The sequence below is a fragment of the Microtus ochrogaster genome, chromosome 4, assembly GCF_000317375.1.
Source record: "Microtus ochrogaster isolate Prairie Vole_2 chromosome 4, MicOch1.0, whole genome shotgun sequence".
In the NCBI taxonomy this organism is placed as follows: Eukaryota; Metazoa; Chordata; class Mammalia; order Rodentia; family Cricetidae; genus Microtus; species Microtus ochrogaster.
In genome coordinates, this window is record NC_022011.1 from 15,342,299 (window position 1) to 15,368,999 (window position 26,701).

Below are 26,701 nucleotides of genomic sequence, written 5' to 3' on the forward strand. Positions count from 1 at the left end.
AGGGCCTTCCTCTTTGTTTATTAGTGTTTTTATCTGGGATTGGGCATATGATAGAAAAGTTGATCTTCTAATATTTGATTTCATTTTTAAGTCTCTAAGCCTGGCTTTATGTAATCATAATCAACAAACTGAGGGTCCTGTACAAAACCCTGAACAATCCCTGGAGGATTCCAACAATTTAGAGATTTTTTTTTCTCCTGAGAGAGGCTTGCCAGAGAGGACAGAGGGCTGAGTATTCCCTGCCAAAGGGTCTCTGTAACACCAGGAAGGCAAGGGAATAGGAAGGAGTATAGACAGAAGGTTAAAATTCCTTGGGGTGGTTTCAAGCCAAGGTTCAACGCAACACAGAAGAAAGGACAATGGCCCAGGGGCACCTTGCACATCCACTCTCCAATGACACTGACATCTCTACCCGCAAACAAGTCCTTGACACAAGGTAGACATACACATATGGCATTCCCAGGGCACAGCAGGTCTGTGTAGAGGCATGGCATGAGTACGCAAACAGCTGATCACACTTTCTCAGTATAGTCTTTCATGTTTTAAATATTGGGTAGGCACATACCCACAGATGAAAAGACAATGGAAGAAGTGTAAAGCCAAGGTTGATCTGTTTTACCTGCACCTAGAATGTCAGTGACCCTGAGGTTCTGAGGAGACATCTATGAAGTGACATCTATAAAGAGGTATGGACAGTGAGGATTTCGGCAAACAGAATGTACAAGGGGTTCCATGAACCGGGCACAGAATGAACAAAAGCTTGGAGACAATGGGAGTCTGCCATAAACACTGAAGGGAGGCCAACAGGTTCAAGTACAGAAGGGGGCCTAGCAGCTGGCAAGGGATGAGGTTAGACAAGGCAGCCAGAACTCACAGGCCTGATCAGGCAGTAGGGCAATAAGCTGCTGCTGAAATCTAGTGGAGATGAGACCCCAGAGTAGAACAGTAGTGCTTTCCCAGAGTAGACTTACAATGAGACTTGACGAGAGCCAGGGCCTCATCACATCATCTACCATGTCATCTGTCTGTGGACCAGAGCTTAAGAAGGGCGTTTTCTCTGCTTCCACGTTCTCGCCGTAACTAACATATGGGTGCAGGTCCATCTCCATCTACCAGGAAAGGTCAGTCCACCCATTCTGGAAGGTGTGAGCCAGATGGGCATCAAGCTTAGGGGACAAAGCAGTGCCCCAAGCCTCATTCAAAGACATATTTTCACCTCCAGGAAAGAGCAGAGAGGAAAGTGAAGGGGACACTATGGTGGGATATTTGAGAGGATTTCATGGCCCAGATGGAACTAAACATAGGTTCAAAATTATTTTTGGCAGTTCCTAGAATATCAGAAATATGTGCAAAGTAGATCATAACATAAAGTCCAACAGAACCAGTCTTGTGTTCAAATGACTCAGAGAAGCAGGTGAGGAATCAACATTCCATTTGAAGGCAGGGTCTGCTGTGCCCTTAGCACTGAGGCCACTCCGGCCGTGTGCGAATTCTTGTTCTCTTCTGGAATCCAGACTCCATCACCACAACCAGCATTTTCAGTTTAACATGTGCACTACCTCACTGCAAGCGTTCAGCGAAATATTTGTCCCTTAAAAACGGCTAGGCAGCAATCACTATGAATTCAATGAGAATACCCAATCTGTCACTTTTTTCCCCCTGAATTGTCAATCAGAGAGCTCACCATTGATGCAGCAGCAAAACTCTGAAGGCAAGGACATGTCACAGGGGCTTCTCTGTTTATTAGGTAAACTCAGAAGATTAAAGATTTTGGCATAGGAGCCCGCAAGATGGCTCCATGGGAAAGGGGCTTGCTGCCACGCCTGACAACCAGAGTTCTAGCCTCTTGGATTCACATGGTAGAAGGAGAGAGAGAGAGGACTCCCAGTGGCTGTCTTCTATGCATGTGTGTTGGGCATGCACACCATGTTCCACTACTTAACAAATGCATCAAAAATTCGTTAAAAATATTTTGGCATGGGAAAAGTTATTAATTCCCAGTCCTAAGTCATAGCAAATAGAGCCAACACATGAAACAGTTCTGTTCAAACAAGACCTGCTCTGTTTTCCTCTGCTTCTGTCTGGCAAAGATGCCCTTTCCAGGCCCAGGAGGGAGCCTTGCCTGTGATGACATTAACTGCATGGCTGAACCCTGAGCCAAATGTTTCACCTGGATGAATTTGTTTCTCCTTGAGTACAATTCCATGGGGTAGGCACTGTCATCATTCCCATCTTACGTTTGGGAAATGGAGGCAAGGGAATAAATAGCTGACCAAGGTTACCAGCAAGTAACTACCAGAGCCAGAACCAATGCACCAGACTATCCTCCAGAACCTGTGCACAGAAGCACTAGGCGCCAAAGCCCTCTATGCCTTAGCGCTCTCACAAATCAGTAACTGAGCAGACCTGCAAGTGCATATAGTTTGACAGCTTATGTTCAGAGCGTTTGGAAAATGGGTACATCATTTGGTATTCTCAACAACCATGAAAGGCAGGGGTCAAAAGGCAGCAGAATTGCAATTTAAACCTCAGACTTGCAATGGCAGGAAAGCATGTGCTGGGGAACGGGATGAGCATGGATGCCTGCACTGGGCAGTTCTGGGGACTCTTCTCAGGGGAACCGGTGAAGGCTACCAGTGCTACCCCCTCCACGCCCTGAAGAACTGGACTTTTCTGAGATTGGTAGGCTAGGGAGGCATTACTTAGTTTTCTAGGCTTTCCTTTGTTGAACAGTAACAAAGGCATTATTATTAACATTTTATAATTTGATTGATTACATATAATTTATACACATGTCTTACATGCACAGTTCAACGGGTCTGACAGACGCCTAGCCTGTGTATTCACTGCCTCACTCAAGACAGCATTTCTTACAGACTTTATGCCCCGAGGAAGACCAGAACCTGGCTTGCAGGCCCACATGGACTCCTTTTTTCACTCGGAGCTGCTCTAGCACCTGCGGAAAGGCCTGATTGGTCTAGGATCTGCAGAGAAAAGGAACGGGGCAGTTTTACACAGTGGAGAAAAGAGAGGGTACAGACAACAGGAGCACCCTCAAGAGGAAGAGGGAGGATGCCCTTTCCTCTCCTGCATATAGTAAACACTCAATAAAGACTGGGCTCTGACAGGCTCACTTGTTCTTAACCCTCTGGGACCCAAATGCACAAATTATATGTCATGTAAACAAGTTGAAATTTCACACCAGCTTACATTTTAAGAACTAACACAAGATAAAACCCATTGCACTGTGAACAAGGACCACTGTATGTATATAAATCACCACAAATAATCAATGTATGCCACAGACCTATTTAGCAAAGGAGCTGAGGAATATGAATTGGGATTTCACCACAGAAGACATACCGTCTACATAAGGAAGCTAGTTCTGCACATTCCAAATGATTGTCAATTAGTTAGCAACAACAGCCATAGTTATTCATTCTTATGTTCCTAGTACTGGGTTACACATGTACTTTATTGAGACAGGGTCTTACATTGCTGTCCATGCTGTCCTGGAATCAGACTCCTCAATTGTGGGAGTATAAGCTTTTTTTTTTTTTGCTTCTTTCTCCATTATTTCACATCATTTTCAAATTTACTTGCTCAAGGTCACAATGTCAGAAAGTAGCACAGACAGGATCAACCCAAGCAGGGCTGACATTGGAGCTGGCATTTCCCCATGTGCTGAAACTGCTTCTCTGTAAATAGCTTCTATGCAGAGCTTGCTGCTGGGTTCCTGGTGAGCAGGACCATTTGGTGCTGTCCACTTGTGCATATATGTATACAACACCGGCCTAGATGAAGGGATCATCTCCTTGGAATAGTGACAGTACATAAAAACCTTCAAATCATGTGGTACAAATAGCAGATATTAAACCACTTCAAGAATGGCAGTACCAGCGTGGGTTAGTGTGCAGAGAGTTGCCCATGGAGCAGAGGAGACTTGAGCTGGTCTTTGCAGGCAAGATCTGCAGAAGAGGAGACAGGAAGCATGCCTCAGCATTGGCAGCTGCTGAGGCAGGAGTGTGGGCAAACGCCTGGGGAAAGGCATCCTGCAGAGAAGACAGCTTGGGATCAGTGTGGTAGGCTAGACTGTGGTGCATCCTCACAACCAAGGGAGCTCCAAATTTGAGTCAATTTAGGAGCGTGGAAAGGAAAGCATCTGATGTGGCTAAGCAGGGCAGCAAGAGGCAGAAAGAGCCTTGCGGGAAGACAAGTAAGGAGACTGGACAAGAGACAGCAGTGAGGAGTTAGGGTCCAGAACACGTAACGGGACAGATAAATGGAGAGGCCCGTGCTGGGAAGATGGAATGACAAATGTAGGGCAGCTCATGGTCCTGGGTGTGGGAATAAGATAGCACCCATGTAGGACGGCAAACTACTCTCTCATCTCCAACACAGTAGGAACTCCTTTAAGAGCAGGCTTGAGGACCTGCTCAAATACCATTTCTATCGTTTTACCAATACCTTTAACTTCTCCTAAGCATGAATTACCTATAAAGCCATGATTTTGTTGTGTGAGGGACACAGTAACATGTGTTCACTCACATACTACTCAACCACCAGGCTGCACTAGGGAGTCTTGTCCTGTAGTAATAGGAGCGGCAGGGATGCGTCCCCAGGACCCCAGCTGCCTCCAAGGCTAGCTTTACCCGAAATAATTACACGGACACTGTATTCTTTTAATCACTGCTTGGCCATTTCTATCTAGCCTCTTTTAGGCTAACTCTCGCACCTGGACTAGCCCATTTCTAATCATCTGTGTGTAGCACCCCAAGGTGCGCTTACCGGGAAGATTCTAGCCTACGTCCATCCTGGGTCAGAGCTTCATCGCGTGTGCCTCAGAGAGCAGAGCTCTCGCCTCTGCCCGCATGAGTGGAGCATCGTGTCTCTCTGAGGCGTCTGCTCCCTCGAGGAGAGCTGTCGAGTCTGACCTCACTTCCTCTTCCGCCCAGCATTCTGCTCCTCCCACCTACGTTCTAACCTATCAGGGCAAGCAGCTTCTTTATTTAATCAACCAATGACCTTCCTCCATCATTGTCCTGTGGCTCTGACTTACCAGGATCCACAACTAGGTTATGAGCTTGCTTGCTAAGCATGCTCAAGGTCAAGCCCACACCTGTGTCAGCATCCTGAATGAGGTCTGGGGGCTAGTCTACTTATCCTTGTGCAAGTCTCAGCATTCATGGTCTGGTGATGGTAATATGGAAAGTAAGGGCAAAGCTGGGGGCAGGGGATGCCACTGATGGGAACCTCCTCTACTAGGAGATCAGCTGGACCAGGCAGCTTACCCACTTTAGAACTTACTTCCTACAGACCACCCAGAAAAGCCTGGCCCTGCCTAGATTATGTTGATACAGCCTAACACATTTATAGAAAGAATTCCTCCTTCAGTATTCCTCCTGGGTCAGGGCTCCCCGCCCCTCTGCACCCCCCTCTCTCAGCAGACCTTACAAGGGAATAACAGTCTGAATGTTCCAAAGACAAGTCTGTGATGAAGTTTCCTTTCCAACCCCTCTCTAGGTGAGACACAACACAGATAACCATGACAAGAGGCTTTTGTTTTTTTGGGGGTTTTTTGTGTGTGTGTATGTGTGTTGTTTTGTAGTTCATTTGTAACTCTAGTCATGCAAACTTCTTTGTGTTTTGCTTTGTTTTGTTTATCACATATAAAGCCTACCTCTGACTCAGTCCATTCCTGCTGGGAGAATACACGCCCCCCCATATATTCTGGATGATGCCTTCTCTCCACCAAGTCTGTGCTCCAATCTCATCTCGGTGCTGACTTCGTTGGCTGCTGTTAAACACTAAAAACATCTTTCCACTTACTCCCCTCCCCTTCCCTGTTTCGTTCTTCATCACAGACTCTATTACCAACTACTGCCCCATGTATTTTGCTTGTTTTTTGCTTGTCTCTTCTCATTAAAATGTAAGACATTCCATAAAAACAGAGATTTATGTCCTTGTTCAGTTCCAATACCCAAGACTGTGTCTGGTACAAAGTCAGGGCTCAGAATGAATACAGAATGGATGAGATGAATTAGCAGTAACATAGGTGTAAAGTGTTTTCCCAGCCAGTTTCATGTGATTTTTAACAGTTGGAAACAGCCAAATTCTTATGCTCTCTTCCCTAGAAGGACTAATATGGGTCTGGACCCAGAAGTGGCTGTTGGGTCTTGTTCAGCTTGAAGCTTTTGCAGGTGGGTGAATGCTACAGTGCCAAAGATGGGTAGGTTCTTGGAAATGCCTCTGCCTGTCAGGCAGCCCAGGCCAAGGTGCACCCAGGTGTGCCCACACTGATTTTACAGAAAGCACCAACACAGCACCTGTGCTTGAGGGTCTTCATGCTTACCTTCTTGTTGCTAAGGCCTGCATCTTCTGTAACAAAAAGCTGACAGTACATCTCTTTCCGAAAGCTATTTGTCCAGCAAACTCTGCTGGGAGCGAGGAGCGCCATGGTGACTCTGGACAGCTGGAGACACGGTGGCAGCGGCTATCTTTTAAGAGCTCACCACTGCCGTTCCACAAACAGGCAGAAGTGGAAAGGGGAAAAGTCCACGCACTGCAGCATAAGCACCCACCTTTAACTGTGTTCGTAGATTCATAATTTTTTTTTTTTATCCTACACTCTAGTGTGAAAAGCCTGGCTGTTTAGTTTTCTGGGCCATTATAGGTTCAGAGTAGAACAGAGAACAGGGAGAATGGTGGGGTTGGAGGAACACTGGAAGCAGCCAGACGTGACAGATGCCAGCAGGTGAAAAGACAGGGAAATTATACAATGCATATCAAGGAGGAGTTAACTGCACTCCAGGACCATTTAGGGGTAGAAAAGGACAAATAGTTGCATATCAATTGTCCTCAGGGACTCTGGTTTTTAGTGCAAGGCAATAATAAAAAATGATGACTTAAGGCCATTAGAGCAAAGGTTAAATACTGCTACTGTATTCAGCATTCAAGTTACTTTCCAGACACCACAGGACTAATTTCTTCTGTAAATGTCCCTCCTAGTTTCTAAAACTCTCTTGGAATTGATAAACAGAGTAAAAAGAACATTTACATTCTTTAAACAGTCGGGCCTACTCTCCCAAGCAGCACTATGTGGGACTTCCGGCTGTTCTCAGTTGTTAAAGACCGTCCTCTGCCAAGTAGCTGAGGTCTGCATGCTCACATTTCAGAGCCAGGCTGACATCTAGTTTGTCCCTTCTTTTCCTCTATTGTTTAATTCTGCAGTTGCATAATTTATTGTTACCCTGTGAAGGGCCATGCATTGCAGAGTAGGAAGCTGTCACACTGAAAAGAGCACCCCTAGGCTGTGTTCACAAACAGAACACCCCGGATCCTTCAGCAACCCCTGTGTGCAGGCAGCTCCAGCATCCACCAGATGGGAGGAAGGAGCTGGGAAAGACACACCCATAAATTCTCTAGAGTCCACTGTATAACAAAACAGGGCGGTAAACCCCAATCACTATTCTGAAATCAAGACTGAAATCACATATCCAAGGTAACTCCTAATTTGGTTCCTAGAATCTAACAAGTTGGGAACCGACTTCCTCTGTACAGAGAGGGCAGGAACTCAGGGCAGGAACTCAACCAAGAGCTGACAATAACCAGGCTGCAAGAGCTTGGCGCTGCAGATACAACTTTACAAGAGGCCAAGCAAGGCCTTGGAAGACACAGGGAGAAAACTGAATTCTAATATAGGTGACATGGAGTCTGACACCCAAGTGGCAGGGCAGCAGGTCTCTAGCCCTAGTTCTCCAATCACGAACCAAGGTGAAATCCTGAATAAGGTTTCAGATAACTTCTCTGAATCACACTTTGTCTGTAGGCCTTTCTCTAGTGAGAGTCAAACTGGTCATGTCTATTATGCATTTCAAGCAACAGGTGTCAAAAAAAAATGTCATTTTCTTCCCCTAAGCTAGCCTTCTCCAGTCCCTCCTTAATATTATTTCTTTGGAAATCAGGAGAAATAAGATTAGATTCATTGTTTTGCTTCCAGTCACAGGAATTAACGACTAGAATTTATACAAAAATTAAAGTTGATGAATGCAAAAGCAATCTAGAAAATGAATTCTACTTCTACATACCAGGAGCAGCAAAAAGAAATTTTCTAAAGCAATATCAAAAGAATGACAAGGCACAGGCTAAGAGAGAACGCTTACAAAAAACATACCTGAGAAAGGACTATCAGCCAAATTATATTAATTATTTGTTTGTTTGTTTGTTTGTTTGTTTTTTGAGACAGGGTTTCTCTATAGCTTTGGAGCCTGTCCTGGAACTAGCTTTTGTAGAGCAGGCTGGCCTCAAACTCACAGAGATTGCCTGCTTCTGCCTTCCAAATGCCACCACCATACTCTTTTATGAAATCCAGCAATTGCGTTCTTTGGTATTTCAAAAAGAAAAAAGGGGGGGAGCTCAAATCATGTCTCCCGTAAAACCTACATAATATATATATATTATATATATATTATATAATATATATATTATTAGCTATATTATATATAGCTAATAACTGCTCTATAAAAATAATCACCAAAATTTGGAAGCAATGAAGACTTTCAATCAAGTACATACACTGATTTATAAGATGAAGAGAACAGAAGTCTATAGTAATTCAGATAATGAAACCTTACTCAGCACTAAAAGTAAAGAGACTTTTAAAGCCATCAAAACAAATGAAGAAAATGTGAAAGATATCAGTCTAAAAAGGCTGCAATCCCAGGTGTTCACAAGTAAGTGACATTTAGGAGAGCAAGCTACGAACACAGTGACAAGATCAGTGGTTTCCAGGGCTCAGAGGACGAAGGATTAGAAATAGAGGGAGCACAGGAAGATTCAGGACAGTGAAAATTCTATTTGTGCTATTACGATGAGGGAGACATGCCATTACACTGTCTAAACCCAAGGATACACGCCAAGTGCAACCCTAAGGTGGACTATGACTGGGTGACTATGAGCGCTGCTGATGTTCATCACTCTCAGAGACACGCCTCTGGGGAGGGAATGCAGATAATGGTGGGGTGGGCAGCAACTCCAAAGCCAATAGACCATGGTAGGAACCGAGACTCTACTCATGAATTATCAAAAAGTAAGCAAGACAGCTACGGGAAAAATTACAATGTCTCTTAATAGAAAGAATGACAACCTAAGCAAACACACATGCTCCTGGACTAGAAAGACTCTAGAAATCTAGAGACATCAATTCTAATTAATCAGATTAGAGAATTCAGAGAATCAAAGTCACAAGAAAGGAGTGTTTGTGTGCAAATGTATATATATGTATATATATATATATATACATACATATATATCCTAGCATTTGTACTCAAAGGGCCAAAAGCTGAGGCATACAAAAAGGCAAAGGCAAAGGAGAGTTTCTAAATGATGACACGTTATGAAGATATAGTAATTAAGACAGTGTGATGATGGATTAAGAATAAAATCAGGCAAGAAATTCCCTGTGTACATAAACACATCATTTTAGGCACAGAGAACCTCCCAAAATAGGGACATAAAGAATGACTTTTTCATAAGCGATGCTGGAATAAGTGAGCATTCATTTAGGGGGAAAACAAAACTGGATCCCTATCACACAGCACATACAAGAATTAATTACAAGTAAATTAAACACCTACACAGGAAGGGGAAAAAGCCTCAAGATAGTGACAAAAAAGAGGGCAGTTTTTGCACCCTGAAAGAAAAGCTTCTTAATCAGGACACAAAAAACACTAGTTATAAGAGAAAGAAAATATGACTGTATTAAAAATAAGGCCATCTCTTTATCACAGACACACCATTGAGAAAGTGAGAAGACAAGGTAGCAAACAGCATTTGCAAACTGAAACAGAAGAGGACCAGTAGGTAGAACCAAGAACAGCTCCTACAAACTAACGAGAAAATCAGAACCCAACCGAAGACAGCACAAAACAAGGTGTTCAACAACTGTTTAATAAATACACGAGACACTGTTTTGCTCCAGGACTCGTCTAGAAGACAGGAGGCAAATGCACAGGGAACCCATTACCCCATAAGCTGCAGAAGAGAAAAGATCTGACAACAGGGATCTCCTCCACGAGTGAGAGAAAGTGTGATTGCCACAGTGTGTGGAAAGACCTGCAGTTAAAATCCCTACCATTTTCACTTCAGAACCCTTTACAAAATGCACATGCCTCAGAACACACACACACACACACACACACACACACACACACACACACACACACACACACGTACACACGCACACACTTGCATATATGAATATATTCAAAGCAGCATTCTAACATTCTTTGAAATTGGCCCAAACTTAAAATGGAATGGTCATGTTTGGTGTATAATAGTAAGTACTACACAGCACAGAAATACATAATATATAATATACTTTCATAAATATTCACAAATATTTCTGGATGCTCCATAAAAACATTAAAAACCCATAATAATGAACGATATAGAATGTTATATAACAATATATACCAATGAAAATGAACAAATTCCAGCTATATATATCAGTTTGGATACATATTATAAACATAACATAGAAAGCTCACAAGACTTGATATCTAGTGGTAGAGTTCCAATTATGTTAAACTCAGGCAAATACTAGACAGTGCAAGAAAGGGCTTCATACCCTGGTGGTAACCTCTATAGAATGAATGGAAGCAGCTGTCAGAAAAGCCAAGGTCACAGACCTTGAGAGTGAGAAGGGAGCTATCACTAAAAGGGACATTCAGAGACATTACTGGGTACTAGCAACATCCTGCCTTTTCGCCTACTGATAATTACTTAAGCACTGCCTTTAAAAAAACATTCAAAAGAGATGTAAAATGCATTTTGTGCATATTCTGTTCTATGTAACAAGTGCTCTTAATTATTGAGTCAACTCTCCAGGCCCTTAATAAACTTTGTGTTTTAAATTAATTAATTTTTATTTTACATGTATGGGTGTTTTGTCTGCATGTATGTGGCTAGATCCCTGGAACTGGAGTCACAGACAGTTGTGGGTCGTCTAGAACAAGCAGAGCTCTTAACTCCTAAGCCATCTCTCCAGTTCTAAAGACAGCTTCACTGTTATCCTTTTCAGGAGTCTTCCCGGACCTGCACATTGGTGGGAGCTCCAGAGCAGTTCCTACTTGGTGTGGCTGCAGAGTGCACCGACTCCAGAGGCAGCTCTGCACTAAGGGCAGAGGAGGAAATCCTTCTGACTCACTCTTAAAACCTTTCCTCAGTGTCCTGCCATGCATGCTGAGGGCACCATAAATAATCAATACTATGTTGCAAGCACCTGAGCTGGCAAAAAGTAGTTAGCTCTGAACTAAGCAACTGGTAACAAGAACACACTGACCTGAGTTAGCTCTGCCATGGCAGAAAACACCCTAGGAACAAAAATACTGGATCCCACTGTGTGGCACTGGCCACGCTGACTCGAATAACAATTTTGATACAAAACTACCAATAGCTACCATTTGAGGAATCTGAGATACGTGCTAACGGCTCTCAGCTGTGCCACCTCATTTAATCCTCACAGTGTATTTGCAATGTGCTAATTTTTTGTCTCTCGTCAATGATTAAACTGAGATTCAGAGAAACTGAGTAATTTCCCCACACACCATGCTGACCACTAAGCAAAGGGCAAACCCACATCTCCACAGCTCAGGCTTCTGGATGCTGCCGTATGCTTTTTTTTTTTTTTTTTGCCTTGGTTTCTTCATCTATAAACTGGGGACACAGTGACATCTGTGCAGCCAGATTAGACATGGCTCAAAGGGATGAGGAACTTGAAAGAACCACTTGGATGTTAAAGAAATAATGTCACAAGCATGCCCTGTGGCCTGCACCATGAAGCAGATGGCTTCCATCCACTCCAGCTTATAAACCAGTTGTAAAGGAAAGCTGTGTAAACAGGAAAACTAGGAACACACATCAATAAACCGATGCGAGGAAGTCCCCAGGAACAGCATGCGATGCAGTCTAAACTGTAAGGAGGGCTTGGATGAAGGAACTGCCCTGTGTGGTGGCCTCTCCCTCCAGGCTTCCCTGCCACCATCCTCCACACGGCAGACATGACAGTTTTGCTAAGGCTTACTGTGATTCCTTTTTAATTTTAGTTAAAAATTATCCTTGACATTTTCATAAATGTACATAATACATCCTTGTCATATTTACCCTCAACTCTCTCTTACCCCATCCCTCTGCCCCCTCCTGAGACAGTCTCTCTCTATAGTCTAGGCAGGCCGTGAACTGTCATCTTCCTGCCTTAGCTTCCTGAGTGCAGTGATAACAGGTATGTCCTATCACACATGGCACCCTGCGTATTTTACTAGACAAGTTTATGAGCTATAGTTTACCCAGAGTAAATTCACCCTTTTGAAAAAAATACATAATTGTGTAAGCACGAGCATAATTAAGTCAAGGAATAGTTTCGTCTCCCACAAAAGTTCCCCTATATGCCTTCACAATTCATCCCTCCCCTCAACCCACACCCCAGTTCCTAGACACCACTGATACAATTTCAGTCTTTGGTTTTGTCTTTCCCTGAACATGGAGGAATCTTTTAGATTTACAAATTTAATTCTGACATTATATCCCCTTTCTCTGTGTGTGCATGCATGTGCACTGTGTGCGTGCATAAGTGTGTGTGTCTGTAGTACCAGTGTGGTCAAATCTCTCCTTCCACCCTGTGGGCTGTCAGACTTGGCTGCAGGCACTTTTAGCCACTGAGCTACCTTACCAGCCCTACAGGGATCTTTTAATACAGTCACATCTCTCACCGCAGCCACAGTGAAACCCAAGTGCTACTGCACAGCCACCAGGCCCACACGCTGCCCCAACTGCCTCTTCAGTTCTACTGAGCCTCACTTTCCCAACCTTGTGGTCCAGCCTCATTAGTTTTGCCTCTGCTGATTTCTGCCTCAGGCCTTTCCATCCTGGCCTGTTTTCTTATCCCTTCTCTCCCTAACTGTCCTCCATTATTTAACCCCAATTTCCTCCATGGGGACACACATCACTCTACGAAATAGCCTCATTTTCCTTACTTCTTTACTATCTTCCTTTCCTAACACTGTCATGTCCTGAAGACAGAAGTTTGCCTATCCTATTGAGTTCTATTCTTGGAAGAGTATAAAGTGCCCAAAAGCAGCTGGTTCTTCATCGGTATTTGTAAAATAAACACACACGTGCCAACATTAGAGAATAGTAAGGCCCTTCATGGTTACAATTCTAAGGAAGCAGCCAAAGAAGAAATAGCATATAACCACACATGGGGGTGCAGGAAAACAAGAGGGTGCTCAAAACTAGGGTCTCCCCTCTGTTACTCTACCACCTTTCCTCAGTGCCCTCCACTGACAGGGCTGTAGAAGAATGAGGAGATACAGCAGGAGTCTCTTGCCCCTGCCCACTGGTGTCCCCAGGATAGGATAGTCTCTCTCCTAAGACATGGGTTCCTGCCCTGGCTGGAGTTCTCCACAAGCCTTCCTTCTATCCATGCGAATTCATCCAGACACCCCATAAGTTGTCTGCCTTTGTGTTCTTGTCATCATCACCATGCCTCCTGCGGAACAGCAGCACCTGCTCCTTACTGCAACCCTAACAGTATGAAACACAATTTGACCTGGTGGGCTCCACAGCCTTGGGGGACACAGTATATGGACCAACAGGTACGAGTGCCCACAACTCCCTGAGGCTCCAGTTTCTTTCTTACTTAGCACTAGAGTCTTGAAAGGTTAATTTTGTTCTATCTATTATATCAGCTAGGGATGGCCATGGGAGAAGGATGGATTCCTTGCCAGAAGAGCATCTATTTTGCTGAATAGCAGGATTTAAATTATGAGCTCAAGACTGAACCAGTCCAGGTTCCAAATGTTATATGTAGCATGCAGAGCCCTTGAGAAGTTAGGGATCTTGCCAATACCACATGGACTTGAATTTCTTGACTCCGAACAGATTTCTTTCTATCACTGAGATTTTCTTGAGTTTGGCTCCTGTCCTTTTTCTCCATTGAAATTTCTCTTTCAAGGGTCAGTTGTTTGAATCCCACAATACCAGAGCTTTGACTCAATCCTCACTATCTCTCTGACACTCACTTCCCCCTGGCACCCTCAGCTTTCTCAAGCTCTTCTGCCCTCTGAGCTTCCCACAGAGACCCATGCAGGTAGGTGCCCTGGCTCACTTCTACCATGTGGGTTCCTCCTGTCCGTCTGCATATGCACCTTAGGGAATGACAACCCTATTCCAAGATCCTACCAGGAAGGAAACTGAGTCCAGTTCTCATAGGTTAGACCCCTCCTCTAAGCTCAAGAAGTTCTTCCCAAACAAACTGCTCAACATTTCCAGAGAGTGACTCTGGGAAACCTAAACTTCCTGGTTTGACCTGGTTTCTCCTTAGCCATGACTTTTCCTGCTATTCTGATTTCCAGCCTGCTGGCTTGAATTCCAGGGGAATCCACACAGATTCAAACTGGAAGGATGCTCTCATCCCTATGTTCAATCAGATACTAGGTCTGCCTCCAAGATTTTCTTCCCCTCCCCCCATCTCTTCACCTAAATGATCAGGAAAACCTACAAAACCAATCTTACTCCTCTTTTCTAGTCACTTCTCATTTCCCCAAAGCCCCCAACTCTTCAGATACAAAACAGCCACTCCCTACAAGAGCCCCACATTCAAGCTCTGATTCTGTGCTTCACCTAGTACTCTTAGGTCTCCTTGCAAGCTCCCACCCTTCTGTCAGGGTGATTATGGCTGTAAGTGACAGAAATCCCACTCAAATAAGTTTTGATAGGGCTGGGAGTACAGCTCAGTGGCAGACATACTTGCACAGTAGCCTGTGCAAGGGCCTGGGTTTAATCCTGTTGGCCACAATGAAAACATTGTCAGGTAAGTTATTGGAAAGCAGAATCTGCTTTGTTCTTTCAACTTCAGAAACTGCAGTAACACCATCACTTCCTCTCTCTTGTCTCTCCATTCTCTTCCTTCAAGTCTCTCACAAGCTCAACTAACTCACTGTCAGCAAGTTTCTCTCTGCAGGAGACATGGAGGTGTGAAAGTCTGGCCTCAGACAGCTCCAGGTCTTCAGCCTCTTAGCTTCCCACTGGGAACTAACAGCTTCTTTTTCATAAAATTCCCCGACAAAGGCTTGTCTTAAGTCACATGTCCACCCCCTGTGAGGGAGAAGGTCAATCATCTTGGAACATCCTGAATCATGTGCCCACTTCTATATTTGAGCAGCAGTGGCAGGCTGTCCCACTATTAGGTTGCAGCCAGTAAATAAGAATCTACAGAACTTTCATTTCTCCAACCAGTCTCATCCCAATTCAACCCAGGCTTCTGTCCAAATTAAACCTGCCACTGCTGCCAGCTGATGAGCAGGCATGACCCTCGTGCGTCTGGCTGTCCTCTCTGATGGATCCAGCTGTCTGAGAGCATGGATTAGAACCTTCTGTGACCAGCCTAAGGTCTGTCTGCCCCAAAGGTGTTACAAAAAAAAAATCAGTCTGTTATTACTATGACCAGTTATTTACTTATGAGGAGGCTGCCCGATCTCCTGGAGACTTGCCTGTGCACCACTGAATATCTTAGCACAAAAGCTGGACCAGCACATACCAGGAAGTAGGTAAACACTGAATATGTGAATGGATGAGTGCTCCGAATAGAACCACTGTGGCAAGCCCTTGGAACTCCAGAAAAGGAGCAAGATTTCCTTCTCACTTCAGAGAGAAGAAATGTGACGGCAGAAGCTCCCCCAAGCTCCTCCACACGATCTCATTCTTCTGGGCTCATCAGAACCAGGGAAGGTGATGCATGACCATGTCCAGTTCAAGCACCCTATCCTCGGGAACTGGGAAGGGGACTCTGCGGCTGCCTTCATTTCTTCTTTCTTGTGCCTTCAATTTCTGCCTCCATTGAGCCCCTGCACCCACAGGTTTCCATGTTAGCCAAGAGAGCAATAACAACAGAGCTCTCCTCAGTCCCCACACCTCCCTTGCCACTCCTTACCTTAGTCTTCTTCCTTCAAAGGCCGGCGTGAGAGACAAGGAGGTCTCCATTCATAACCCTATCAAGGTCCCAAACCCACAGACTTAACTCCTACTATAGCTGGGCTTTTCTCCCATCACTCCATTGAAACTGTTCTTGCTCAAATCACCAACTTGCCAGACTCAATGGACACTTGCCAGTCCTTCCCTTCTCTGACAATATCTTACTCAACAACAGTCACTACTTCACCTTCAGTGTCCACTGCCTTTATTTTCATGATGTTGCCCTTCCTTTGTGTCCCTTTTTCTTTCCATCTCTCAGGCCTTTCTTTGGAAATTATTTTTCCTGAGTTCTCTGTGTGTATGTATGCATGCTTTTTGGCCCATCTCACTTGGCCTGCTGAGTGGCCAACTTCCATACCACTTACTGCCCATATGGACATAATTTTTCTCCCTATATCTTCTCTTTTTCTTCTTCTTATCTAAAGGAATGAACAACCATTTCACGAGAGGCCCCAACTTGGAATCCTAAACACATTCTCGTCATTACTCTCAAAATCTAAGCTCCTCCTCCATCAATCTTTCAACCAATCTTCAGGCAAGTTCAGTCACCTCGCCGCTCAAATATGCCTTCTTCCTGTCTTCCCTCCACCCCTGCCCACCTACTCCTACTGCTTTACCTTAGTTTGTGACAATTTCCCACCTGGATTGCACTAGTACCTCTCCATCTGCTCTCCCAGCCTCTGATCTTGACACCTATTTCCTTTTGACGGCAATTTATCTTCAGAATAAAATCCAGTCATTAGCACAGTGCATTGGACCTTCCATGATCTGGTGTCTGTCTCACCTCTCTCCCTCATTTTGTAACATTCTTTTCACACACTGCCTGAGTCAGACCCAATTACCTCACATTGCTAGGATCTTCTGCGTGGTGACACCAGGCTTTGGACATTCTGGTCCTCTACTGGCTTTACTTTTCTACATGGCTAACTACCATTTATGGTTTCATCCCACGTGCTCTTTTCCTCTCAGCTGACTCCTTGAACTTTCTGCCTGATACTGCACACACAGACATCACAGACTTTCTGACCTCAAGTACAAGAGCCTCTTACAAGGAAGCTCTGGGGTCCTCAAGGACAGGGACTAAGTAAGACCTTCCTCTCTACCTCCACGATACCCAGTCCTCACTCTTGTGGAGGAGTATGTGGGTAGATCTCCTTCTTGTCTTCCCAGTCTTCTCTAAGCCACCTTCATGGACCAAAGCCACTACTTTCAGAAGCAGTTTCTCTCTGCTGCCACAGGAACATGGCTTATACTTCAAAAACTGTGATGGAAAACGATTTCAGGAACTCTCTGGGTGATTACTAGGGAACACTAATACTGTGTCCAAATCAATGCGATACATGAGGACCACCAGCACGACTACACTCAGAGGATATCAGCACCACTGGGCCCATGCTAGCTTCTCAGTCACCAACCTCAGCCCAAACAGATGCCATCCCACTTACACATGGGTTTCAGAGCCCAGATTCCAGTGTCCGTTGCCCACACCAGTGGCGGTCATCTATTAAGAATTACTGTGGAGTTACAATGGAAAGGAGTGGTTTGGAATTAGACAAATCATTGTCTGAGTGAATCCTGTCACTAAACTTACTAGCTTGTACGACATTGAGCAAGCCATTTAATCGTCTCTGACCCCTGCCTCTCATCTGTAAGACAGAATGCTATTTCCTCATGGGTCGATAAGAAACTACAAATGAAGATAACAGATTGAAAACCTATAGCATAAAAGCTTTCAATATTATTCTGACTTATGTAGAACAACAAGGTACATTCCTGTGCACTTTATTTCTTTTTGTGCTTCTCTTTAGTCAGTATTCTGTGAGTACTCTTTGCACCAGGTGCTAGGCTCAGGGTTATAGTACATGTGCAAACAAGTCATCATCTTTACTTCTGGGAGTCTTGGTGGGGAAGGGACACCCAGTCTACTAAGAAATAAGCACATTAACATCTAATTCACTTACAATTTGTGATATGCAAGGGGTGCAGGGTAGGGGTGTTGAAGATGACCCAGGGTAACTTCTAAAGCACAGGGAAGGTATTCTTATCTGTACTACTTCCCCTCATTTTCCTCTCCTTTTGAGACAGAGTCTTACTACATAAACTTCAAAGTGTCTGTGGAAACTGAGCTGAATCCCAGAAGTGACCCTGGTGTTTCTTTTGAGCTTACAAGTACATGCCATCTCTCCTGGCTTACAGGTAACAAGCTTCTAAAGAACCTATTTTGATTTAAGACATACCTCGGATTCAGGGTAAACCTTTGGCCGTGGAGTCTTATTCTTGTATATTACCCTCCATTCTCCATTTCACTTGCTTCTAGACAGTTGACAAATCAAAGGGCAAACTCTATTAGTCTTACAGAATTCTATGACAAGCACAATATTTTTCCTCTTCTCTGTGAAGAATATTAGAACTAAAGACGGCTCAGCAGATAAGCTGTGGGTGGTAAATACTCCCACTGTCCCCCACTGCATTGTAGGCTTCCAGGTTTCTCTTTGCATTTACTGTTATCTTAGAACTCAAAAAGACACTAGAGAAATTTCCCAGTGAAAGACAGTACACCAGTTAAGAGATAAACCAGCTGGGCCCCGAAGGGCTAAATCATCTGCCCAGAGTCAGCCAGAGAATAAGTGAAAATAACAACACGCTTCCCTACCCTGATTCCTTGCCCTTGGCACCTGACCCCAGACATGTTCCTTCAAATGCAGCCCTCCATGGTGAAAGGCAGGGTTGCTTCCACTTTTGAGCATCCTTCTCTCTGGTTCTATCTTCTCCCAGTGACAGCCTGTTCCATTCTAGCAGGACTCTTTTGAATTTATCTCTTTGGTCTGGGAACCATAACTGCATGAAAAGTTTGATTAGCCATGGCTTTGTCAAAATGCTTCTCTAAACTATGCCTTTGCAGGCTGGCAAAGCTTTGTGGCCTAGGTTCTACTGTACAGTTAAAAGAGCTTTCATAGGCATCCCATACCCTTTCAGGGTAGAATCAGAATTGGTGCTCTTGTGTAGTGTTGCAAGATGCTGGAGAGGGGAAGGTGGGGAGGAGGGAGAAAGGAGAGGCAGTGAGAGAGAGAGAGAGAGAGAGAGAGAGAGAGAGAGAGAGAGATAGATCATGCTACACTCTCAGTCTCATAGACCGTTATGGAAGTTGGGTACACTTGGCCCAGCTCTCAGGAGAGCAGGGGTGGAGCTGCTGGACTGGACTCCTGCTTCAGTGCTCTTCCCACTCTGCAGCACTACTCCAGTCTCTTGGGCTGAAGCAGCTGCGCCATCAAAAATGTCACATCAGTTATGACAACATGATTTGTTATATAAGTGGTGCTGCAGAGTAGGCAAGGGGAAGAGGCCAGGAGCAGAGTGTGAACCACAGTGCCCCTCTTCTATGGCTCAGAAGTCAGCTATGTCCTATACTTACAAGAGAACTGCATAGGGGAAGGAAACACCCACTAATCAATCAAAGGAACGAAAATTGAACTAACCTTTGTACAATGATTTTTATGTCCCTGGCACTGTTATAAGTCTATTTCCTATGTTAACTCATTTCACTCTTACACCCTAAATAGTTACCTTTATTACCAACCCCATTTCATGCAAGAAAGTTAAGATGCCAAGAGGTAAATAGCTAAATTCACACATCTGATGGGTAGTAAAGTCAAGATTTTGGAGCCAGCAGCCTGCCTGCAGAATGTTCTTAAGCCTTCTCCATTCCAGAGATGCATGCCAACCAGCTCTCTAAGCAAGAGGCTATCTATTCCCCTGGACCAGTCAGGCTACCACTCTTTCCTCTCTTGCTCCATCTACTAATTGTTGATTGTTGAGCAGTGTCCTTTCTTCCAGGACCAGGAGGCAGAATATTGGGATAAGGTAGAAATGGGATATAAGTGTGAGCAAATTCCTGGAACGGAGTTCATTGGAGCAGCTTTAGGCCTTTAGGTAGTCAGCAGATATGAACTGATCCCCTTACCACACCTAATTTCAAATGCACAAGGAGTTATGTGCATGCACACACATACATCTATACTCTCCCCCCCCCCTTTTTCAGAATTAAAAGTTGTTCTTTGCTAGTGTCAATTTTGAGAGTAATCCTTCCTAATTTCTTTTTTTTTTTCATCCTGGAATCATCCCTATCATTGACTTTCCAGTTGCTTTTCAGGTTAAGACGGTCTCCTGCAATAACAGTCTAACCCAGTGGTCACCAACCTGTGAGTCATGAACCCTTTGGCAAACACATATCTCCAAAAATATTTACATTACAACTCATCACAGGAGCAAATTACAGTTATGAAGTAGAAATGAAAATAGTTTTATGCTTGGTTGGGGGTCACTACAACATGAGGTACTGTATTAAAGGATCGCAGTACTAGGAAGGCTGAGAACCACTGCTCTAACGGAACCTATTCTGGCACACAGGGAACCAAGTCCATGCATTCATGTGAGCACATGTCAGAAAAGTAGAGCCTATTCTGCTCAAATCTCCAGTTAATTGACATAGTATACCACAAGCAGCTGAAAACCACAAATGATATTGCCGTAACTGTAACAGATGTGGTCTCCTATGATGCATGAAAGAACCTAAGAGTTTCAGGTTTAAAAGAACCAAGCCAGCACCTGAGCACTCATCCAGCTTCCCATACACAGAGAAGAAATTCTGGATTCCTTTTCAGCCATGTCAATCTGCATAAAGCTTCACCTTCTTAATCTAATGACAACAGCCCTTTCCACAAGTACACAGGCTCCATCTCGGAATCCACTAAGGTTCAAGAATTGCACAGCCAACTCTTGATGAGATCAGGTGAACTGCTGGCTGATCATCTGGCAAGAAGTCTGCCAGGATTTACAGCTCAGCAAACAAGAAGAGGGGAGAGAGCACTGTCCACCAGCAGAGGAGAACTCATCTCATGCTACCTGGCCTGATATTCTGTTCACACTTCCGCTGTCTCCAGAGAGCAAGGTGCATCTAGTTGATAAACATGGAAACACAAGTGGGGAGGGACTGCAGAAACAACAAGCCAATGGTATAGAAGAGTAGCTCTCAGTGGACCGCTACCTCCGCGAGAGGCCTTTGGGCAAGGCTAGGAAATGCCCTTTCAGATGTCGGTACTTTCACAACGTAATGCCTGCAAGTTGCCACCTCCCTCTCTGTTAATGCCTGCCACTTACTAGATGCTGACAGCACACAGGCTTGAACCTGCTAACCAATGCTCTGGACACCCAGCTGTAAAGTCAAGGTCAGCTGGCAGGAGGAAATCACCATCTTTTGGGCAGCAGATGACCTTTCAAAACCACCACCTTCCCTGACAGAGTAGTATCCTAAACCCTCACTTGTAAGGGTTGGGATATTTGTATGAGTAGTGGTATCTTCAATAGGCAAACCCTTAAACTTGTTTAAAAATTGCCCTGCACAGGTACTCCAGAATGAATGTATATTTGAAATGTCTATATAGGTGACATCTTCTAGCTAGCAAGTCAGGTCTTTCTGCAAACTTCAAACTCTATTACTAAAACAAAACAAAAATCTGATGGTCCAGAGAATATGAACTAAGTACCCTAGTAAACTCAGCACCTTGAATCAAAGCTAAGTATAATGTTCAGAACAGCTTCAGGGGTCATTTTATATCACCAAGCCCAAGCATTTGTCACTTCATGTTGGAACTGGGAAGTCAGTTAAAATGATATTCTATTGATTCTATGCTTCATAAACTATAATTCCAAGATAGTTTATATAAGGGTTCAGAAATCCAGTAAAATCTATACTCTATTTAAAATTTTTATTAGTCTGTGTAAAAGCATCACTGCTTATCAGAAAAATGATAAGGTTCTATCACAGGTAAGCTCACCCCTAAAACAAGCAAAGTTATTTAAAATGTCATGTAGCAAAAAGGAGGCACTGGTTGCGCACAGGCCATGTGAAACTGTATTTGCACTATCTCAATCACTGTTGACTTTCCAGAACTGAAACCCTTTGTACTGCATGACAGAGATCTTCCAAACACTAATTCACAAGCACGCGCACTAGAGAGAAAAATGGAGGTGAGGGAAGCGCTGGCAAAATAATTCAGTGGATAAAGGTACTTGTCATGCAGGCACCTTGAGTTTGATCTCTGGATCCATGTAGATGTAGAAGGAAAGCGTGGGCTCCACAAATTTGCCCTCTACACATGCACACACACATATACACAATAAAACTTCAAAAGATTTTAAAGACTTGAGAATCAGGGTTCTGAAAATGACGTAAGTTTCCCCCTTATGACTTGTATTGAGCAGAAAAATTCCAAAGGTCAGTCTTTGTAATGTTCCTAGGCTGATGAGGGCAGTAACACTTTGTTCTAAGCTGCATCTGCTGCCAGTCCTTAATGGCTGCAGCTCAGCTACTACAGGCACATACTCCTCTTCCTCCTCCCAATCAGCATACCACAACCTGGATGAGAACACAAGCTGAGGGAAGTGGCTCCCATCTCTTCTGAAAATGCTGATGACAAAGGATCTGATAACATCTGAATATCAATATTCTTCCTCCCAAAACAAGGAACTGTGCTTCCAGGCCCCACCCCTACTAGAAGTCACTGGCTTCCCACAGGGTGTCACCTACAGAGGACTCTGTAACCATCCAATCTCATCTGCCTCAGTGGACTAACACAGCATCTGAACTAACTTACACATATGGCCTGATAGGCTTGTCACCAATCACACTGCACAGGGAAACAGGAAATTGCTTTCTGCAAATGCTACCAAGGCTTTCTGGCCTGGCCCCACCCAGAGAGGACAATCTTCCTGGCTAAAAACGACTCTCACTCAAGTGGTGATCTCAAACCCATCTCTGGAAGTGAGGACTCCAAAGTATCTGTCACTGGGATACAGTGACACCAATCTCACATTTTGTGGTTAATAAAACAAGTCCTGCATCCAGTTTGGCACGAGGCCCTGATCTGACTTATTTTAAGCCAAGCTCATAGGAAAAACTACCATTCATGAATGTTTCAGGAGGACAGTTCAGTCGGGTCTTTTGTGCAAAACTGGCATGGACAGAAACCTTTCTGAGCAAATCTAGCATATTTCCTAAAGAGATTTGGTGCATTTTGCTCTTAAAAGGAACAAAAATCAATCACAAAAATCTGTTTCGATACACAGTTTTCACAGAAAAAGTGCTCGTGGCGGTGAGGAAAAGGAGAAATGCAGGAAATGAGAAAAATGATCTGATTTCTGATTTAAATCAATCAAACATCAGACACTCCACTCCCCCCACCCCCAAGTGCAACCCAGTATAAGACACGCAGGACTTTCCTCAGAAAGTCTACAATCTCCCTTTAAGATTTCGTGCCGGAGGACTTAATCAGGAATTTCCATTCTAAAGTGGCACACAGATCTCCTCAGAGAGCTCAGCTTTCTTTGAATAAAAAAGGCAAGTTACCCTTTAGGGGACTCAGCACATATTTTTAAACTTCTTATTAAATCAACCTAATTTATGGGGCATGTTCAAGAAAAGCAGGTAGCAAGCTCCTTAGGTGGATGCAAAGTTACTTTGCCATCCTTCCCACCTCCCCACCACCTCGTTTGCCCTCCCCTCTCCGAGGGTTTCCGAATGTCTTCGGGGCCCCTCCGAAGCCGAAGCCACTCGGCCCTCTCCGTCTGGACCCCGACTGGGTTCCGAGCACTGTCGAGATCCTCCGAGCCCCGCGCCCAGACCAGGCCGAGCAGAGCCGAGCGCCGCCGAGCTCAACCCCATCGACATTTCCAGCCTCGGCTGGGCGCTGTCCACCACTTGCAACGCCTGAAACCTCACCCCAGCTCTGGAGGCCGAGGCTTCTACCAGACTCTCAGTCTGCCACAGCGGATTACAGACTCGTGAAGTTTTGAGACCTGCCCCTAAGGAGAAAGAGGTGGCGCGGTTTGCCATTTCCCCGACCCGCGTGTGCTCCAGGCAGATGCAACATGCACCTTGTTGCAAAAAGCAATTCCCCAGGCCCCACCTCCCCATCCATTTGGACTGCACAAGCCCCAGAGAAACCCCAGGCCAAATTACTGGTGGCTCAGAAGGGTGAGGCTAGCCGAAGGGGCCTGTGAGAAGAAAGCCCCTGGGAGCTCTCGAACGCAAATAAGAACATGCCAAGCAGATGGGGAAAACTGTCTCCTAGTCGCTACTCCCTACCATCATGGCGCCGCCTGGAACTCGCTTGTCATGCCTGTTACACATGCAAGAATTTTTGCTTCTTGGTTTTGAAACCGCAAGCACAATTTGTCTCCCACCCACCTTCCCTCAAAAGGGGTTTTTATTTTCCATTGTTTTCCTACGGGATGCAATTACTTCGACTATTCTGTCAAGTTGAAAAATAATCATTTTTGTTTACTGCACAGCAACCTCTAATTAGGAGCTGTGTGTGCACGAAGGTGTCACAGCAAAGCGACATGGAATCCTCGCTAAACGGTCCTAATGAACTCCTCCGTCCTGGACTGACAGGCCAACGGAAGCAGGGCCAGGAGGTCCGGAAGGCATGCGCCCGTTCCCTGCCGGCCACCCCTCCTCTGGCAAAGCTGCGTGTAGGCTTACTAGGAGCTGTGAAGCGGATGGGGCAAGAAGCAAGCCAGTGAGAGGGAAGGAGGGGTGATGCTCCTTACTGGGGAAATGTGGAAAGGAAGGAATATCCCATTTTGTTTTAATTTTCAACCATCACTCAAATCCACCTCCAGTCAATTAGGAGGGGAAACTGATATCTAAGGCAGAAGGGGGCGTTGGCAAGTGGGGCCTGAAATCCGCATTAAAGATAGACTACAGGGAACCCGGCCTAAGCAGAGTGTAAATAAATATAACGACAAACGACAAAGGCTACACGGTGGTGACAGGAAACTGCTGGTGTCAGGAGAGCAAAGGCTGGAAGGCCAGGGCGCAGAGGGGTTGGAGGGCAGGTAAGGCTTGCTTTCATTCAGCCCCACAGACAGCGTCCCCCATCCACCTCTGCCTTGGATAAAGCTGTGTCTGTCACATCCGCTTGGAAACCCACCCTTTCCCCCTAGTGCACGCCCCCCTCCCCTAACCCTTGCTCTCATTTGGGGGGAGGGGGCCGAAGTCACAGCCTCCAGGAATTCAGCACCAAACTCATGAACAGCAAACACTTGCTCTTCCACCCCAATCTGCGAGGGCTGGGTCCCCTCCATGTTTTAGTCAAGTTCAAAATCACTGCCCCAAGATAAGTGGGATTCGAGGGGTTGGGTGGAGGGAGGGGTAATGGAAGGAGGCCGAGACAGAAATGGAGGCAGCGAAACACACGAAATACTCCACGAGCAAGAGTTATGATCATAATCACGCCAATAGTGTGATGTTCTGATCAATATGGCGGACACTGTCATTCATACAACTACAGGCGCTCCCTTTCCCTCCCCCAAAACACCCACTCCAGGAGTTGGGGTGGGGGACCCAGAACCAACGTAGGGAGTGGGGGAGGGGAGGCAAAACCAGGTCTCTGTGTGCACGAATTAAAAACCAGGCCTGGAGAGCAATGTGGGTGAGCACGACAATAAAAACGGTATGAAAATTATTCTTAATAAAAGTACAAATCCCAATGCCAGAGGGACTTACTTCATTTGCTTCACAATGGTGCTTTTTCCTGATTCTCCAGCCCCTGTTGGGACACAGAGAGGGGGAAAAACTGGTGAGTGTCAGCTCAGAGGAATGGGAAGGGGCTTCAAAGCATGCGAGGGGTGGGCGCTCCTGGGCACACAGTGGTGCCAACTCCGGGACCAGGTCTCCCGTGGCGCAAGTCTGGTGGGGAAACAGCGGCCGGGGTTGAGGAGCGGGGGTGGCTACCGAGGTCCTTACCCAGCAGGAGTAATTTCACGTCTTTGGCGGCGCTGATGCCATCTTCTTTGAGGTTTTTCTCAATCGCCTTGCTCCGCTCGAGGGCGGCTCTCTCCTCTGCGCTCAGAGTACATCCCATGGTGGCCCCTTCCCTGCCACAGCCCGCACGACTCGGCTGGCACGACTCCCCGGGTCGGCGCGCCCCCCACCCCCCCAAAGAGCAGAGCCTGGGCTCAAAGGGGAAAAAATCACGATATCCTCTCCTTGGCTGGGAACAAAATTGTCGAAAGACCAAAACCCCCCAAAAAAGACAGCCTCTATCAAGATTCCAGCGAAGACAAGCGGCAGCTGGTCGGGGTCTGGGGGTGTCGAGGTGAGGGTGGCCGGGGTCTGGGGCTCCGGAGCCTAGGGAGGAGGCGCCCGCGGGCCCGGGAGGCGCGGGCTGCAGGCACTGAGGCTAGTGCACGACCCAAAATAAATAAAATAGGAGTCGAGGCTGGATCCGCAGCAGGAGCCGGCGGAGGGTGGGGTGGGGGGCAGGGTGGGTCCTTCTGCCGCGGCTGCCGGAGGCGGAGGAGGAGGAGGCGGAGGCGGAGAAGGTGGAGGCGGCGGCGGCGCGGGGTGTGGAGGGAGTGAGTTAGGGGGTGCCGCTAGTGCATGTGCACCGCCGCTCCCCGGCCGTTGGTGCGTCCGCGGCGCCTTCTCCGACCCCCGCGCGCGGGGCAAGGCTGGGAAGAGGGTCGGGCCGGGGTGGGGGCAGATCTCTAGCGGGAGGCGGCGTCGCCGGGGCCCAGAGCTCGCATCGCTTGGCGGAGAGCGGCCAGGAGACGGGGAGAGCGCGAGGGAGCCGCGGCCAGCTGGGAGCGCGAGAAGAGGCGGGCAGGG

The 26,701-nt window shown here is 45.8% G+C and overlaps 1 protein-coding gene across 2 annotated transcripts in view; it reads right to left on the reverse strand.

The window, feature by feature from the left end:
• The window catches only part of Gnao1 (G protein subunit alpha o1), a 146,355-nt gene extending 119,654 nt beyond the window's left edge, over positions 1-26,701 (reverse strand). Inside the window, exons 1-2 of one of the 2 annotated variants that reach the window (XM_005345621.2) lie at positions 25,838-26,689; positions 25,598-25,640 (exon numbers count right to left, since the gene is read on the reverse strand). In XM_005345621.2, the coding sequence (XP_005345678.1) occupies positions 25,598-25,640; positions 25,838-25,955 (161 nt within the window). In that variant the 5' untranslated portion in view covers positions 25,956-26,689. Of the gene's footprint in view, positions 1-25,597; positions 25,641-25,837 lie in introns of both variants that reach the window. The other variant, XM_005345622.3, reaches the window with a different exon arrangement.